This window comes from Callorhinus ursinus, unplaced genomic scaffold (genome assembly GCF_003265705.2).
Source record: "Callorhinus ursinus isolate GAN/ISIS: 27379988/994484 unplaced genomic scaffold, GSC_fseal_2.0 scaffold54, whole genome shotgun sequence".
NCBI classification, from domain to species: domain Eukaryota; kingdom Metazoa; phylum Chordata; class Mammalia; order Carnivora; family Otariidae; genus Callorhinus; species Callorhinus ursinus.
The window spans coordinates 5,904,520-5,923,964 of record NW_027397116.1 but is presented as its reverse complement, the minus strand read 5'-3'; the positions used below and the strand labels follow the sequence as shown (position 1 = coordinate 5,923,964).

General features: G+C 41.7%; 1 protein-coding gene across 2 annotated transcripts in view; it reads left to right on the top strand.

Moving 5' to 3' along the window:
- The window catches only part of MARK1 (microtubule affinity regulating kinase 1), a 114,239-nt gene that overhangs the window by 90,333 nt on the left and 4,461 nt on the right, over nt 1-19,445 (top strand). The window contains exons 11-17 of one of the 2 annotated variants that reach the window (XM_025892192.2): nt 179-291; nt 1,444-1,597; nt 1,895-2,088; nt 8,993-9,093; nt 10,435-10,599; nt 11,587-11,838; nt 17,751-17,795. In XM_025892192.2, the coding sequence (XP_025747977.2) occupies nt 179-291; nt 1,444-1,597; nt 1,895-2,088; nt 8,993-9,093; nt 10,435-10,599; nt 11,587-11,838; nt 17,751-17,795 (1,024 nt within the window). The remainder of the gene's footprint in view (nt 1-178; nt 292-1,443; nt 1,598-1,894; nt 2,089-8,992; nt 9,094-10,434; nt 10,600-11,586; nt 11,839-17,750; nt 17,796-19,445) is intronic. The other variant, XM_025892194.2, reaches the window with a different exon arrangement.

Here is a 19,445-nt window from a genome sequence, read left to right as displayed (position 1 = left end):
ATCTAAATATGCAGTATCCATATATTAGTAATCCAGAAGTTTTTATAGTTAACATTATACTTTAACATTTCAGAATTTAGTTTTCATATTTTATGTTGGCAAGCTTGCTTACATTTGTTGGTTTGTTTGCGAAAATAAACCCATTTTCGGAAAATTTTCCTTTTTTTTTTATTTCTAGACATCATGGTCACCATGGGTTTTGCACGAGATGAGATAAATGACGCCTTAATAAATCAGAAATATGATGAAGTTATGGCTACTTATATTCTTCTAGGTAGAAAACCACCTGAAGTAAGTTCTTTACCTTTTTAGATTAACGTTAATTATTTCTTGAGACAAGTGACAGCTAAGATAAAATGTCAGCTGTTAGCACGTTTATTCTGTGTGGTATCAAAAGTAATATAAAGACCCTAACATTCTTACTTTTAGAATTCAAACTCAAGATGCTAAGTTATGAACTGGTTTCATTTCCAAGTACCAGGGGAGATTCTGCTATGAAAGAGCAGACCAGGTGCCTCGCTTAGCTCTGAGAGGCACACACAGTCTAGTCTTTGAGAAGGAGTTTCCCCCAGAGTTGTGTCTCCGAAAGCAGCAGGCCCGCCAAAGGTAACGTGGTCATTCTGGGTGTGCAGAAAACACAGTGACCCAGACAGAGGAAGGGACGGCATGTAAAACAAAACATGTATCTAAAGTGATTTAAAAAGATGGGAATGGGAAAAGGCTGTTCGGTGATATTTTGCCTTGTAGAACGTCAAGTGGCTTTGAGGCTTTGCAGTTGGGAATTCTCAGGGCCAGGAGAGATCTATAACAAGGAGATAGATTCAGGAAATAACTGTACAGATGATGGTTGAACCACAAAAGCAAATGATCCTTTGGGACAGCAAATAATAAAGGTATAAACTGAGAGTCAAGAACAGAGCCGAGCACATGGACAGTTTGTTAACAATTAAACATCTGTGGGAGGCATTTTATAGAATAGACTGAAATTATTTTTAATTAGATACTGTTAGTGAAGCAGCACATTCAGCTGACATTTATTGAATCTGTCCTGTCCTGGAAACTGCTGCATACCGTAACCAGGAAGCTGAGAAAGTCTGTGCTCTCAAGGAGCCCTGGGTCTGGAGGGGAGATGCGCAGTCAGCAGTGTGGTGCAGGGTGCTGCCGCCCTGATCAGGGCCGGGCATGGGGACTCCGGGACGCAGAGCAGGACAGGCACCCACAGCAGCTGGATGGGACAGGCCATGGTAACCCGCTGGAAATGAGGATGTGAGAGACCCTCAGGTCTCCAGCATAGGTGACTGGTTTTGTAAGATGCATTTGCTCAGTGGGGAGTCTGCTTCTCCCTTTCTCTCTGCACCCTCCCTACTCGTGCTCTCTCTCGCTCACTGCCTCTCTCTCTCAAATAAATAAATGAAATCTTTGTGCGCTATCTTCTTCTTATAGTTTGAAGGCGGTGAATCGTTGTCCAGCGGAAGCTTGTGTCAGAGGTCACGGCCCAGCAGTGACCTGAACAACAGCAGCCTTCAGTCCCCTGCTCACCTGAAGGTCCAGCGGAGCATCTCCGCAAACCAGAAGCAGCGGCGTTTCAGTGATCATGGTGGGGGAAAAGTCAAATAAGTGAAAAGACAGACCAGTCCTAGTCAAACTTGTATTTACTGAGCATTATACATTCATGTCTTTATGTGCTTGTGTCATCTGTTATCACAGATCTATATTATTGCGTGATTAATATAATCCCCTTTTCAGGGACTAACCTAATTTTTGTAATCAGTTTATTGTTAGTTCCAAGTATAAAATACGCAAATAAAGATATTTTTAATTTAGAGTTTTTGTTCGTCAGGAGAAACCATGTCAGTTGATTTTCACCTAATTATGCTCTTTAATTTTATTACAGCTGGTCCATCCATTCCCCCTGCCGTATCATATAGCAAAAGGCCTCAGGCTAACAGCGTGGAAAGTGAGCAGAAAGAGGAGTGGGACAAAGACCCAGCTCGTAAACTTGGCAGCACAACGGTCGGATCAAAAAGTGAGATGACTGCGAGCCCTCTTGTGGGGCCAGAAAGGAAAAAATCCTCAACTATTCCAAGTGTGAGTAAATGTTACAGTATATCACCCTTGTTGTGGTTATTTGTTTTCAGATTTTTTTTGTACAATCTTTGGAAAACTTTATCCTTTTCTAAAAACACGTTTCAAAACTTTAAAGTGAGTCATACATTTAAATAACATGCAAAGGAGGCCAAGCTTCTCATGATTACATTTTAAGAACAAAAATATAAAATATGAGTTCTTAAAATAACACTTACCTCAAAGTAAGATTTAAAAACCTCACTATAAAGTGGTACATTAAACTTTCCTGCCTCATTTTTCCTGTTTCTAATATTTACTTAAAACTATATTGGTGCACTTAATTTTATATTTACAGGTAAGCGGGTCAATGAAGGCAGACCCCATTAATGATTAATTTATAAAGTGAGCTTACATTATTCACTTAAAATAGCAAATTTGTAGGGGTGCCTAGGTGGTTCAGTCGGTTGAGCATCCCGACTCTTGATTTCAGCTCAGATGATGATCCCGGAGTCCAGGGATCGAGCCCCATGTCGTGCTCCCTGCTCAGTGGGGAGTCTGCTTCTCCCTCTCCCTCTGCTTCTGCCCCTGCTCCTGCTCGTGCGCACGCGCTCTCTCTCTCAAATTATAAATAAATCTTAAACACAGAAACAAGAAACCCCAGCAAATTGTAGAAATTATATAATGGGAACTAGAAGATAGATTGAAGCCTTCTCTTGTAAGACAGCAGGAAAGAATAAAGAGAAAATGTAAAAGAAAAGACTAAGATATACTAAGGGTAGAAGTAGAATTGGAAACATCTAGATAATAGGGGTTTAGAAGGGAAAGGGCACACAGTGAAGGGGAAGAAATACTTGAAGAAACAATAACAAGGAAAGATGAAAAAAGTTAGTAGTAGAAAGATTCAGAGGGGCATGTGGGTGGCTTAGTTGGTTAAACATCAAGTCTTGATTTCGGCTCAGGTCATGATCTTAGGGTCGTGAGATTGAGCCCCGCGTCAGACTCTGCACTCAGCAGGGAGTCTGCTTGAGATTCTCTCTCTCTCTGCCCCTACTCGCCCCCACTCACTCACTCTTTCAAATAAATAAATAAATAAATAAATAAATAAATAAGACTCAGAAAGCCAGAAGGAAAACCTACTCCTGCTCTCATTAAAGTGGAACATATACACACCAAAAATAAAGTGAAAACTTCTAGAAAGTTTCCAGGATGAGACAGCAGATGACCTGAATGGGAACAAAATTTGGACTGACCTCAAATTTCTCAACAGTAGTGTGGATTCAGGGAGATAAGTGGAACAGTATTTTTTAAGTACTAAAAGAAAAACACATTGAACCCAGAATTTTATATCTTGCCTAATTGTCATTTAAATATGAAGGTATGATAAGCATACTCTTAGGCATAAAATATGTCCAGTCTTGTTACATAGGGACCCATTTGTTAACACTGTATGGTTTGAGGAGCACTGCACTCTTACAGGAAGAGAAATGGATCTGGAGTAGTGCCGTAAAATATATGGAGTTGAAAGTGATCAGATAACTTATTCAGGTATGTATATGGTAGCATGCACAAAAAAAGAAAAATAATGAAAATTCAGAACCAGTGTCCTGGACACTACCCAGGAAGTAGGGATGGGGTGGAGGTTAAAGGAAGAAGAGCCCATGCCTTGTTCAGCAGAAGATGGGAGGATCTGGGTAAGTTTACAAACTCACTAGTGAGTTCAGGGACTTAAGGGCTAACAACGTAAGAATAAAAATAGAATTTATAACTTTTAAACCACCAGAAGAAAAAAAATGGATTGAGCCTATGGAAAGTAGGAAAAGAGAAGAGAAGGAAAAAAATACCAGAAGGCCTAACACAACCTTAACTGCAAGTGATTTAAACTCCCAAGCACCCACTGTTTTATGTAGTTCACTGAAACCATTATCTTTTTAAAATATGTGATTCGATTGTTGCCTCCAAGACTCCGAAATGGGTGTGCATACCCATTTTCAGAACTGGTAAGTATAACCCCTTTACCTGCCAACTGATCTGTTTGGAAATGATTTAACTGTCATAGAGTCTAAGACATCATTTGGAAAAGTAATTTTCGTAGGTAGGCCATCATTTTCCTTTATCTAAACATCAGCTAGAGGACAGTTTCTGGAGCATCGTCACCCCACAAAACAGAAAGAAAGAATTTGGTCCCCTATTATTTGCCACTTGCTGTAGCAAGCTGTCCTTCATCTCAGGCTGATCTTATTTTCCATGGATATACTCAGCTGCCTATTTCCACACCTGTTTTTATGTGGTGATCTTGTCTGAAGGTCCCCCCCGCAAATTATGAAAATGCCATTTCTACAGATCATTTCAAGCCCCATCTCCTGGGTCGAGCCTCCTGTGACTGAAGGCTCCAGATCTCATCAGTCTTTCTGATTGTTGTATTACGTCATTTAGCTCTTAGTTGTACGCTGTCTTGTATCATTCACTGTTGCTTCCCCACGTAAACCTTATCTCCCCTTATCTGTAATCTCCTCTTGTTGACACGCAGCTTCCTCAGAATTATTAGTGCTGAAGCACTTAGTGGCTATTCCGAGCATATTTATTAATTTAAAGAAGGCATAAAAACGAAGACATTTGTTTAAATTCCAGTTAATCATGCCACATGTATTTACCATCTTTAAGGGAAAAAAAAAAAAACCATAAGCCAAAAGATTCTGGTCGAGAAATTTTGTTCTGAGCCACTTAGTGCTAAATTTATCTTAATTTTCTATATTAATTTTGACAATGTGAGAAACCAAAATAATATATCTTGTTTATGTTTAATTTTAACAGTCCAGAAGTGTCTCAAGTAGGGTGCCTGGGTGTCTCAGTTGGTTAAGCGACTGCCTTCAGCTCAGGTCATGATCCCGGAATCCTGGGATCGAGTCCCACATCGGGCTCCCTGCTCAGCGGGGAGCCTGCTTCTCCCTCTGACCCTCTTCCCTCTCATGCTGTTTCTCGCTCACTCGCTCTCAAATAAATAAATAAAATCTTTAAATTAAAAAAAAAGTGCCTCAAGTAAAATTAATAGTTTACCCTTTCTCATCCCTTACCTTCTATTCTCAACTTCTAGTATAACTAGTGTTATCGTTTGGGATTAATTCCTTTATAGAGTCTCCTTTTTAAAGAAAACATAAATGAATATGTATGTACATACAGGATTTATTTTTTTATAAAAATGAGATCATACTATACCTGTTACATGGTAATTTTTCTCACTTAAAATATTATTGTGTCCTTTTACATCAGAACTCTTAGATCTACTACAGTCTTAAGACCTGCACATTATTTCATCTGTATTAATAGACACGTGTCATAATTTTTCAACTATTTGTCGGGGTATTCAGAGTTTTCAGCTTTTCAAAATATTCATTCTTGTACACGTAGGTTATTATTGTATTTCTGTGAAATACATTCTCAGAAGTTTGGTTTCTGGGTGACATGTTTAACCTCAGGTGGCCATCCCCCTCCTCGGTTTGTTGTGGCACATGGTACCCCCGCGTGTGTACGCCTCCATCCTCACTCCCGTCCCCCCTGCCAGAGCCCCGGCGCTAATGTGTGCTAATGGACGCTCCTGGCTATGTGTGTATCCTTGGAATATGCACATTTAAATTTTTAATAAATACTGCCAGGGTAATTTTAATGGTTGGAATAATTAGAGAGTAATTATATCTCTACAAGCTCATCAACCACTGGATATTATTGATCTTTAAAAATCTTTGCCTCAGGGGCAAAAAACAAAAAAGTATATCCTTTTGTTTTTAATTTGCATTTCCCAGACTACGGGTGACATTGATGGTGTGGCCTGCAGAGCATAAAATGTGTGTCATTTGACTCCTCACAGAAAAAGTTTGTTGACCCCAAACTACAAAAGCCAAACAGACAGCTTTAATCCCTTTTCTTTGAGGTAATGTCCAGAAGGAAGGAACTTGAGCATTTATAATCCAGGCTCTGTCATATTATAAAATATTGATTGAAAAAATAAACATTTTGCCAGTGACTCCATTATTTGTTTATAAATGAAGTACAATAGAAAATATGTAATCCACTCAAATGACATGACATGGCTTTTCACTTTTTAAGTTTTTTATTTAAATCCCAGTTAGTTTTGGGCGCCTGGGTGGCTCAGTTGGTTAAGCGACTGCCTTCGGCTCAGGTCATGATCCTGGAGTCCCAGGATCGAGTCCCGCATCGGGCTCCCTGCTCAGCAGGGAGTCTGTTTCTCCCACTGACTGTCCTCCCTCTCATGCTCTCTGTCTCTCATTCTCTCTCTCTCAAATAAATAAATAAAATCTTTAAAAAAAATAAAATAAAATAAATAAATAAATAAATAAATCCCAGTTAGTTTTCATACAGTGTAGTGTACTGTTAGTTTCGGGTGTACATAGAGTGATTCAGCACTTCCACATGACAGCTGGTGCTCATCACAAGTGCCCCCCTTAATCCCCATCACCTATTTAACCCATCCCCCACCCACCTCCCCTCTGATGGCTTTTTACTTTCTGATGGAAAAATAAACAATACCCTTAAGATGCATAGATTATTTAGTAGGTGATATAGTTTAATAGTGTTTTTAATGTTTATAAAATCAGGAGCTTTTTTAAACCAATAGTAAAAGCTCTTATAAGTATGATTCTCTTGACAGTATGACTTAACATGAGTCTGCCAGATGACTTAAGGGTGATATTGACAGTGGGGGGAGTTCTGAGGGTAAGTAGTTAAATATAATGGTCGGTGATCAGAATCATCTGTTTTACTGTTCTCACCCCACAACATTACAGACTCTAAATGATGGAAGTGTTTCTATTTGTGAGAGACCTTGGGAGTCTTTCTGTAGTAATATGCAGGAAGAACAAACTTAATATTTTTCCCTTCAAGAAATTCCCCTCCAGAAATTTTGCATGTAGCAGTTAATGGTAAGCTTTTGGCTAGCCTAGAAACTCGGAAGCCAAATGGTGAGTTTTGAAGATGCAAATATGTTATGCTATTCTTTCATCAAAAAGACAATAAAACTTGTAAATTTGTTTTTCAATATTATTTATCACATATAAATAATAACAAAATATAAAATTTGACGTCCTGTAAAAACTATCAATCACCTTTTTTAAAAGAACAAGGGGAAGGAGATACTACTTTAGGGAGACTCAGAAAGGCTAAGAATGCTATAATGATTATAATATAAAACACTTTCATAAAAATTACAGTGTAATTATATAAAATACAAGCACGTTAGTATGAAATAGGCCCAGGGAAGTTGTCTACACAGGCTTGGTTTCTTGGAAAATACAGAAAAATGTGTATATCCACTATAGGGAAGTTGCCAAGCTGAGAGTTCAGGGGTCTGCAAGGGTGGTTTTAGATCTAGTCCCCAAATCCTAAACAGAGCCTCACTGAACGTCAGTTCTAAAAGTTAATTTTATAGATGCATGTCTGTCACATAGGATCAGTGAGACTGTATTTCTGTAACTTTTGCATGATCGTATCCTCAGTTTCCCTGGGGGACTGCTCCACCTGAGTGTCACTGGCATCCAGGGAACAAGGGAAGGGAGGTGGCGCGTGAGGATGGCGAACCCAGAAGGCACGGTCTTGAAGGAGAAACTGGTCACACCCGTCACACTTTGAGAAGCAAAGTAGTGTTACTGCAAATGGCCAGAAAGAATTGACCAGGAATGTGTTCACTGTTAGATTACTTATATGACAGTTTAGCCAAAACGATGAAATTATCAAAAGTAGAGGTTCTTTAAGAACTTAATGCAAGCTAGTTTCATAATGGATGTCTCCATAATGAAACCGGCTTTTTTGCCTTACTTAACATGGACAGTGTCTTACCTAAAAAATGTTCTTAGTAATCTTACTCTTTTCTACCATACTTTTATAGTTTTTAATTTGTGTTTTTTATGTAAATGGTGACAAAATTCCTTCCACCCAGGAACCTGTGCCATTGAAAAGTTTGAAATCTGCACTTAAACAATTTTGTTTATATGAGGATTTTTTGCTCCTCCAAACTTAGTTGAGACATATATCTATTAACTTTCTAGCTCTTATGTTTAAACAAATTTTAAGTTAGCTGTGTATTTTAGAGAACATTGAAAGCCAGATTAGCCAAAAATAATTTTTTTTTTCTATTGGAGTAAGGATTAAACAGAAGAGCATGTATCCCTTTGGAAGTCATTCCTGCATAGTTTAGTACTCATAACTAGCCCAGACTTTGGCAGGCACGACAGCAGAGGTTACAGATCTGTGGTTGTGTGCGTGATGAGGAGATGCCATCCCTCTTTGCTTATTCTCTTTGCTCCAGAGCTGCTCAGACTTGGCTTGACTCCTGGCTAAGACCTGCGATGCGGGGATATCCTGAGGCCCTGCACACCCCTCTCTTGGTGGCCACAGCAGGGCCTGCCTCTGACCCAGGAGACTTTGTCTCCTTAACATTACCATGGGCCCTGGGGGTTCCCTGAGCAGGTGAAGAATGGCAGCCTGCAGGCCTGCAGGGCAACCACCGTCACCACCACAGCTTGCTGGTCTGTGATCACATTTCTTGTGGAGTTGCCTCTCGCTCCCGGTCCCATCGAACTGCCTGTACCACTCCCCTGCCCTTCTCCCTACGCAAGCTTACAGAGGAGGGAATAAAAACCCAGCTTTCTCGTTACTTCCAAACAACAGCTCACTGCGGCTGCAGGACCACAAGCTAAAACTGTCATGAGCTTGTCATGCTTTGCCTGTCCCTCCTGCCGTCTAACTGAGAGACAGACGTGTGAGATTGAGCTTGTTCGTGTAAGGCCTGATAAATGAAAATTCTACCGTGGGTTTTTTTTTTTTTTCCCAAAGTCCTTTGCAGCTTAAATTCATTTCTCTGACTTTCCACAACTACAGTCGGAATTTTAAGGTGGGGTTTCTTTCCTTCTTAAAGAGCAATGTGTATCCTGGAGGCAGCATGGCAAGAAGGAACACGTATGTGTGCGAAAGGACCACAGATCGGTACGTGGCATTGCAGAATGGCAAAGACAGCAGGTAATTGTCACCGCACCACGTGGTGCCCGCTTCCTTGGCGGCGTGCGTTAACTGCTCTAGTGGTGCCTGCTTCCTTGGCGGCGTGCGTTAACTGCTCTTGCTAGAACACCTGTAGCCCATGGGTCAAGAGCAAAGGGACTACTAGAGGGTACAGTTGCAACCAACTGTTCTTACTAGGGCATCTCCCCTTTTGTACCAGAATGGAAGGATGGGAGCATACTTTGGGAAAACAGGAGGTAAATCTCTTAACCTGAGAATTGCTGCATAAAACCTGATAGTAAATATTTCCCTGTAACAAACAAAGCAGATTATACCTTCCTAATCTGATCTTCTTAATTTGAGTCTTATTATATACCTGCTGCTTCCTTTTTATCTTTTACTTTACTTTTTTTTTTTTGTTAGCCTTCACTTCTTACCCTTCCCCCTCCCATCAAGCCATTATTGTATCCAAACCATGAAGGTTTTATTTTCCTTCGTCTAAAGAAATGTGGCCATCTTAACTGATCATTGAGAACCATGGAATTCTCAACATGTTTTATCTTAAATAATGACAAATCATTTTATTTTTATTATTTAAAAAATTTAGCTGCTTTTCATCATGAGTTGTAAGGGCTCTTCATCAATATAGTACAGAAGGGCAGGGAGCCTGTTCTCATAAAATTTTGTTCTTAGCTCCATCCCTCGTCATGTCAGTGGACCAGACAGACTGTGCTTAACATTTGTTCCCTCCCAAATAATGGACACGCAAAGTAAGTGTTATTATAAGGTGTACAGAGGTAAATGTATCTTCCTCAGACATACGATCCTTTAGGCTAGAAAAAGACTTGGGAATTGATTTCTGACTTTATTACTTTTCCTATACCAAGTCCTGATCTGCAGCTCCTTTAACCTATGACAGTTAACCGATTGATTAATAATACGAGCTGAAAGTGTTTTGATGATGTTTCCAGAGACAGTATCTTTGTTGTAATTATGCATTCTTATTGTATAAGGGACAATAAACCCCAGCAACACATTACACCAAACTTTGTCTTTTGGAAAGTGAAAAAGGTCTCCGATCATAAAAGTAATTTCATACCTTCTCAGATTCACATTTATAGAGCAAGCGTGTGTGGGATCTTTTCCATGGAAGGTGGTGGTAAATTCATTTTGTACATTTTTTGGCAAGAATATTGGTTTGTTAGTCACTAATAATGCCACTAATGTCAGTTTCTCTTAAGTGTCTCAGTCATGAAAGGTGTAGTCAATTTAGATTTTAAAAATCTATCTCTTAAATTTTAGTAAACTGCAATTTCTCTTCTCTTTTACATTTCTATGGTCTCAACTGTTTTCTGTCGAAAGCCTTACGGAGATGTCCGCAAGTAGCATATCTTCTGCAGGCTCTGCTGTGGCTTCTGCTGTCCCCTCAGCACGACCCCGCCACCAGAAGTCCATGTCCACTTCTGGCCATCCTATTAAAGTTACACTGCCAACCATTAAAGACGGCTCTGAAGCTTACCGGCCCGGGTAACGTGCTGGGTGCATTTCATTTAAGAACATAGCACCATATAAAAATACATGATAAGCACCATCACATCGAGAGCTTTCTGAGAAGATTCAGTGTCTGTAGCAGAGGGAAAAGTTGAATTGTAACATAAACACACCACACCCTGCCTGTTTTCAAAAATGTTGCCTATGATTTAAATCATTTTCTAAAGGAATTTTCTGTAAGGATTTTGTTTTAAATCCATCCATAAAGGATTGCTGCCCAATTTGTCATTCAGGTAAATTGAATTTTTTATGGTGTAAAAACAAAAATACATGAGACTGGGAATGGAGACCTTTGGGTAACCCTGGCTACTGCCAGGTCCTTTTTTTTTTTTTTAAATGAAATTGGCTTTTTTGTTTATCAGGGAAACCGATGATCTTAAAGAACCCTTTTAGGTTTAAAGTGGCACGCCCATTTTTCCAGTATTTGTCTATGTTAGGATTTCTTAAATTCAGAAGCATCTTTAGTGAAAGGTTTATTACTCACGTCAGTGGTGTCACAGAGTATCGTGCTGTCCCTGAGGCCTCCGTTGTAAATACGCAATGGTTCCATTCAGATGCTTTTTGATGAGTAACAACATTCATGTTCCACATTGCTGAATGGCTTAAAGTAAGAGAATAGTAAAAAATATATATGCAGCACCCCGGTTTGGCATTCCTGATTCCGAAGAGTGTTTGTATCCCTGTTTCAATAACTTTTTACTCTTTAATAACTATATTTCTGTAAAAGGCATTTAGTTTCAAACTGAAATGTTATTATCCCTCTCCATACAGTGATTCCCTAAATAACAGTTGCCCGCATGCATCTCTAATGGGAGCAGGTAAAATAGGGGCCTAGGAAAGGTAGACATGGCAAGCTTTTGGTAGTTTTTATTTTTTGTTTTGTCTTGCTTTGATAGCTTTTAGAATGAGTGGAAGCTTTCTCTATCATTCTTCTGAATAATGTATCTTGATTTGTCCCAACAGTGCGGCGCAGAGGGCACCTGCTGCCTCCCCATCTGCTCACAGTATTAGTGCCTCCACTCCGGACCGCACCCGCTTCCCCCGGGGGAGCTCCAGCCGCAGCACCTTCCACGGGGAGCAGCTCCGGGAGCGCCGCAGCGCCGCTTACAACGGGCCACCTGCCTCACCATCCCACGAAGCGGGCGCGTTTGCACACGCCAGGAGGGGAACGTCAACCGGTATAATAAGCAAAATAACATCCAAATTCGTTCGCAGGTCAGTACCAATTAGCCGTGGTGTTTTGTTTCCTCTAGGAATTACGAAGGAAACTTGGTGTTTTTTCTTTCACCTTTGTGGTGATTTTCCAAAATGGTTTCAAGGCATTTTACAGAAGTTTGAAGAAGAAAATCAAGGAGGACATAAAGTATTTTTCCCTAAGAGAGAGAAAAAAATGGGCAAGATAAGAATTGTTAAATTCTGTAAAATAGAGTGGAAAGAGGAAAACTTGACATAAAAAATGTGTGTCTTAACAAACAGATTATCCCCTACTCAAAAGCCTTGATTTTTTAAAAAAGGAAATAATGAGTTGCCATTTATCCTTGAAATAATATTTTTTAGGAGTACTTTTCAATTGTTCACTAATAATATATAGTTTACCCTTTGTTTTCCTTTCTCGTGAAAAGCCTCTGTATTGGAGTCACATAGATTACTTATGTAATTTAACATCATAGAAGCTTAACATCAAAACACAGCAAACACAAAATGAATACAAGTGTAGTCAACTTCTAATCAAATAGAATTGTGCTCTTTTCTCAAAAGTAAGCTTAAACATTGATGATAGAAGTTGCTGAACACAACGCAGGTGGATGTCCATTTGATCTATTATCAGGTCCTCCTAAAAACCTGCAAAATCCTGTACGTGCAAAGCCCTGTGCTAGGTGCCGTGCAGGACACAAAGATGAATAAGACCGCGTCTGTGCGCTCCAGACCCTCAAATCCCGAAAGGGGCGCACGTGTACGCAGCTGACCGTGGTAGAAGGCACAATGCGTACTGCAGAGACAGCGTGGGGAGGCCAGAAGAAGGCACAGCTGTCCACGGGGTTGGGTGGGGGGCAGTGAAAGCTCCATAGCATAGAGTTGTTTGAGCAGGTAAGAAATTATAGGGAGGAAATTATTACACATGCTTTAAAAAATATTAATTAAATAATTGCCCAGGTTATTAGTGTTCCTAGGATTTCAAAGAGTGGATGCAGAAAAGAGAAGAAGCAGCTCTAGTCTCTTGCCTCTTCTTGGAGCTATTCATGGACCAGTTTACCCAGGATCACCCAGAATTTAAAACTTTAAATACTCAAGTGCAACATCAGTTTCTAACCCTATCAACCGTGATGTTGTACCATTTGGGCAGCGACCATGCAGCATATGACACCTGGAGAGAGAAAGAGCCGGAAGCTCCCAACAGAGTCAGCATGACAGGTAGTGCTCCTGACCGTCTGCAGGGTCCTGGTTAGATCAGCAATAGTTTTTGCTGGGTGGAATTTGGCTGACTATTCAAAGCCCTTTTGATAGGCCAGGATTAATTAATCATGGTGAAGCCAGGATTAATTTTGAAGTGAAGGAAAATGGGTTTGAGTTTAAAAGCTTGATTACTAATTGTACATGAAGCAGCATATAACATTTCTCTTTACTTTGCAATGAAAATGTAGATTCTAGAGGGAGCATAGTCAAGAGCCCTGAACAAGAGGTCAGGACAGAATGTCAGAGCGAGAACGTGGCATGGAGAAAGTCTGTTGGGAGCCTGGGATGGAGGATGGCCATAGAGCCATGTAACAAATCTGGGAGGACCTGCTGCTTGCTGGGCGCCGTCCTGGTGCCATCGATCCGGCCGTGAGGGAGACGGACGGAGCCCCCTTCCTAGGAGCACTTCCTGCGCAGCACGGCACACTGTTGCAACATTTTGCTCGCTTGGCTTTTGGTCTTCCTCCTGCCTCACAAACTAACTGTTCCATCTCAGGCCATTTTGCTCGTTCTTTTCAGGTTCCCTTCCCCCCAACCCCCACCCCTAAGTGTGAGACTCCCCCAGGGCTCGAGCTTGGGCTCGAACTTTCTCTTCTCTTGCTGATCTCATTCAGACTGATGACCTTACATCCATCTTACGTTATCAACTCCCAGACGTATGTCTTTAGCCCAGTTCTTGCCTCTGAACTAGAGACTCACATAGCCAGTTGTCCGCTCAGCCTCTCCATGCGGCCGTGTCATAGACTCCCGGACAGACCGTGTCAAAAGTCCAGCTCCCCACCCGCCTCCCCACACCAGTCCTCCCTCATTCTTCACCGCATTGGGTAACGGTCACACCTTCCTTCTGGTTCTCAGACCACAAGCGAGTCGTTTCTCAGACCACATGCCAGGCCTGCTGGCCTGTGGCGTTGGCTCTGCCTTCCCAGCATCTCCCGGACGTAGCAGCCTCTGTCACCGAACCCACTGCTCGTCTTCCACCTGCTAACGGCTCTCCTCGCTTCTGCCCTTGTCCTCTTCTGTGCTCAGCAGTGTCTGTCCGCGCTTGAAAGCCCTCCGCTTGCTTTTATCCCGCTCAGAATACAATTCAAAGCCTGCACAGTGGCCTCTGAGGCCCTACGTGGTCTGGCCGCGCATTTTTGCTCTGACCTCATCTTGTCCCCCCTGCCCGTCGCCGGTCGCACACCCGCACGGGGCGGCCGAGTGTCCTCACGCGCACTGAGCCTGCCGTGCAGGGTCTTGTGTGTGCAGGTCCTTCTGCCTGGAACCCTCTTCCCCCACTCCCGCACGGCTGGCTGCTTCTGCACCGCTGTTGCATCTTTGTGGGAGTGTCCCTTCCTCGGCGAGGCCTTCCTCCGTCCCCTGTGTAAGATCCCGGCCTCTCCAGCATGCCCTCTGCCTGCTTTGTTTTTCTCCACAGCACCTAACACTACCTGAAAGAACTGCTCCCCCGCCCCCACCGCTTTACCTGTTTGTTCTCTGCTAAATCTTCTGCTGAATATTGAGTGTCTGCAATGACACATAGGACGTTCGGACATTTATGGAATGAATGGTTGAATAGTGTGGAAGACAGGCTTTAAAAGTAAACACATAAGGTTATAATAAATCCTGGTTAGTGCTCTGGAGGGAGCAAGCCCTGAAATAGAAAGTACTCTGGGGGTTAGGGGTGTTCTGAGCTGGCCTCTGAGGGGAGCCAACGTGAACATTTCTAACGTTCCATGATGCCTTTATTAACTTCTGAACAATGTCATTTCATAGAGAGTTTTGGGGACAGAAGAAGGCCGGGAGGAGGTTGCCATCCTTTGTCAGCAATTTGGTGGGATTTTTTTAATGTCTTTTCATTTTTGACATTTTAATTAATTCTGGGTTTGGTTAGAGAAGAGAAAAAATTCGCAGTTCTCCTCTGAGGTCACTTGTCACCACATGAACAGCCTTGGCTTTACAAATGTGTGTGTGCTCACTGTCACACACACAGTCTTCCCTTATGTAGCATCGTGTAGCTGGAGAGGGGCTTGCGTAGGATAGCACAAACGACCTAATGCAGGAAGACAATCAAAGCACTGGTTTCCATACCAGGAATGAACCTGCTAAGTTCTTAGCAGCCAACAGACGGGAAGTGCAGGGGAAGAACAGGGTATGTTCGGCATATTGAACTTTCGGGAGGGTTGGAGGCTTGGAGGCTTGGAGAGAACTGGGAGAATTTCTTGATGTTCAAGAGCTATTCCAGCCTTATTATTTATCTCACCTCAGTTCCCAGATTGTCCGTCCCTCCCACTGGTCTCTTCTTAAGCCCATTCATTCTGGGTTCAAGCCCTGCCTTTCTCTCTGTTGCCTTTGCCTTCCTCACTTCACCATGCCTCACACCTGAAGAAATGGAACCCCCACACTGGCACCCCGAGTGACCAGCGCCGCCCCCAGGAATGCTCCAGGCCAGGCACCCCAACACCCCATCAACTTGAGAACGAACTGAGTTGATGTGCCACTAAATGCTTAAAAAGAGGAAAAGATAGGATGTTATAGGGCAAAAGGTAAAAGAATTTGGGTTGTTAAACTTTAGGAAGGGAAGGATAAAGAATAATTTGGAGTTAATCCTTCATGTACTAGAAAACCATTATTACAAAGAGGAAGCCAGTTAGTAAGTTCTCCTTGGCCAGTAGAGAGGCTGTATGCTGAAATGACCATGTGAGAGAGTTGTTTTCTGGTGTTAGGAAAGAACTTTCCAATTAGGAAAGTGATTTACACTAGAGTTCTCTATCAAGGGAGGGTGTAAGACATACTATTTCAAAAGCTTTAAAAAAAAAAAGCCTTTTAAAATAGCATGGAGAACGATTTGCTTTGGATGGTTCTATAGAACTACTGTATCAACTGGAGATTGTCTCAGACCTTAGGATTTTTTAACCATAGCTCACTATGGGGATAACCAGATTAGTTCACTTCAGTATATATTGCTGTGTATAAGGTATGTGGCCGTTTTTGGTTTTGATTTTTAAGTGTTGAGTGTTGGGGAGCCCTGCCAGCCTGCATGGGCTGTGACAGCCAGCAGGCTCTCTCTCCCCAGCTGCCTCCCTCCGTGGCTGCTGGACTATTTGAAACCAGTGCCAGGCAGCAGACGTTCTTCAAGTCACTGCTTGTGTCGGCGTCCAGGAGGGCAGGAACGGGGCGTGGGAACGACGTGGCGAGTCAGTGGCTATTTCAACAGAGAGAGCAGAAGTAGAGCCTAGGGAGTGTTTCGTTCCTAATGCTTAAAGTGTCTGCTAACAGTGACTTAGATGGCAAAATAGAAACGGGACAGAAAAGCCCTGTGAGATGCACGCCCCTTTGGACTGAAGCAGCGGCCTTACTGGCCTTATTTCCCATGCATGGGCTGCCCTCCGGGACATCGGCGCAGCCGCGTGGGCCTGACGGTGTACATGTCTGTGTCTTATTTATGGCCGCGTGCTATCGTAAAGATAGGTTCGTGTAGATAACACTGAATTATTACACTTGCCAATGAAAATGCCAGTTACTAGGAATTTAAGAAACCCGCATTTGAATGTGAGAATACATCTTATTTGTCCTTTTTGATTCAGAGAGGAAAACAGTTTTTACACAACATGTTTGTCACAAAAGGCCTCTAGTTGAAGACCCTAAGAAGCAGAAGGCATTCATATTTCTAACCTCCAGTTCAAGTTGTAGAGCTCAGTGTATGGATGTGTTTCGTTAATTTGGGGAATGAGGAGAGTGGCCCTGATTTTATTCCCATTGAATTCACTTTACATAAATAACATTGAGTGTTTCTAGAATGGTTAGAACATTAAGGAAACATTAACTTCAGGGTTTGAGTTGGTTATTTTTTCCCAGTGATTTGATAGTATTTTGCTCTCACATGCCATTTCTTAATGCATTTAAAATGGTTTATAACTTGATGCTCTATGTCAATATTTAATTACATTTGAAAAGTGACAAAGTAGTTAAGATTTTGGTAGACTTAAAAAATATTAATGACATTCAACAGAAGGACAATTAGTAGAGTTTTCCTGGTTTTATTTCACAGGTGGATGTCCAGGTAAGATCAATGTTTCTGCTTAAGATTGATTTCATGTTTTTAGACTCACCTGCTTGGATAGGCTGTTGGTGTGCTGTAACATTTTATCATATGCATGAAACGTTAGTGTTACATCTGAAGTTAATTGCTTATTTAAAAATTGGTACTTATTTTTAGAAACACTTATATATGTTGAACTTTATTTCTAACGACAAGGTTAACATATATTTTCTAAATTGAGCGACTACTAGAATTACATTTAATAACAAATACGAAGTTGGATCTTGCCGCTGAAAATTATTAAATAGTTTTAACTGTAGGTTGAACTAAACTCAACCAAAAGATAAATTCTGACTTTGAAATTGTGACTGGGAATTGGAAGATCCTGTTTTACAAAAAAAAAAAAAAAAAAAAATCCTAAGCCGTCAACCTAGCATCTCCTCTCTGACAAGACCCAGTAGACGCTCAATAAAATGACAGTTAAGCTGGTTACAATGAAAACGTGCAAAGCAGTGTCAGACTGACTAGTAACAGAAAAGTGTCATGTTAGAAGTTTGCTTAACACGTTAACTTTAACATCATTTTAGATGTAGGTTTTCTTGGTATACTTTTCACTCTTATCATTAAATCTCAACCTCCACTTTGTTTTGAGGGATCCAAGTGAAGGCGAAGCCAGTGGCCGCACAGACACCTCAAGGTGAGGAGCCACTATGAATACTTCGCCGCTAGGGCCCCCGTGTGTGCAAACGTGCCCTCCAAAGACGTGCAGGACCTAATAAATCTGAATAGAGCTAAAAACTAGACAGTATGTGTATTTTACGTTTTTATATCGGGATGGGTTTTCTTAATGTTGCTGAGCGCTTAATGAAGTGTGAGTTAATTAACTTGAAGTTTGTGTTATCTAAACATTATTTTGACTGGTATGCTTCATAGAGAAGTAGCCTTCCTGTCCTATAAAATATGTCCTAGCAGAAGAATTAATGGACTAAAATGTACTGATCCTTTTCTCACTAAAAGGATGTAACTGGAATTACGTAACACCGAACATGGAGGTGACCAAATATGTAGGAAGGTTTGATATTAGGAACGTATTTTGGGTGAGTGTTCAGTGGTGGACGACATTTTAAGACTCTCGCCCTGCCTTGCTTGATGGTTCTTGGCATGCAGTGGTGGTTGTGTATTCCTCCTGACAGCGGGTCTCCAACACAAGCCGAGTCAGAATCAGGTGGGCCACCCCCCCCAGGGTTCGTGGTTGGGGTGGGGGTGGCTGTGTGAGGTGCTGATGCTGCTGGTCAGGGGACCACATCAATGACATGTTAGTACTTGTGTTCATGTTAACAAACGGGAAGTTGAAGAAAGGAAGGCATTAAATTATTTGGAATGTATACCAGCATGAAAAGATCCCATATGAATCGCAGAACCTGCGCAAGCAGCTCCTCAGTAGGACAGATGCTCCAGCTTCATTCAAGAACGACTTTTGACCAGCTGAGCACAAGCCCCAATTTAATTCCTACCTCTTAAAATTAATTAAAATATAAAACATAACGAGCTTTGGAAAAACTTTATTAAGCATTCCTAGGTAATCTATTTTGCAAACTGCGCTATATTTGTTTGGTCACAATAGTTGAAATGTTTCTCTATTGAGTTAGGTGCCCGAGTCACCATGGTAGGCAGCCAAAGGTGGGGAGGCAGGACAAATATTTGTAACTTTCCTTCTGCCTGTCAAATAAACATGAAGGACATTTGTTTTTAGCCCTTCCCTCACTTAGTCGTCACTTTAGAGCCTCTTGGGTCTCATCCTGCCTTTCCACTAAATTTCCCTCCGAGACACGTAATAGTACAGTGAGTGTCACAGGTGGGCCACCTGTCTCTACTCTGTCCTTTTCACGGGGCTGCGTGTCCCTTTCTTTTGTTGTTGTTGGGTTTTGTTTTCTTTCTTTTTTTTCTTTCTGCTTTTCAACAAACTTATTGAATGCCTCCTGCCTGTTACTGGCTGGTCATTCAGTTCTCACAACAGCCAGGTGGAAAGTTTCCATTCTACAGTTGAAGAAACAATAAGGAGCAGGAGGTCCTGTCATGTCAGGGGCGTGACTGGGGCTCTCGAGCCAGACCCAGGGGTTTGAGCCGTGTCCTACCACTTGCCTAGCTGTGTGACCTTAGGTTAGAGTCCAGAGTCATTAGGGTAAATGAGTAAATAATGCATATTAGGTGCTGGGAACAGTTCCTGGCACCTAGTAAGTGCCCAATAAATGTTTGCTGTATTAACATTTTCAGGAGCTTTCTACAGTTAATGTCACCAGTGGCGATGCCTTTGAGGTACATGTAGAAAAACATCTTGTATGTGCCT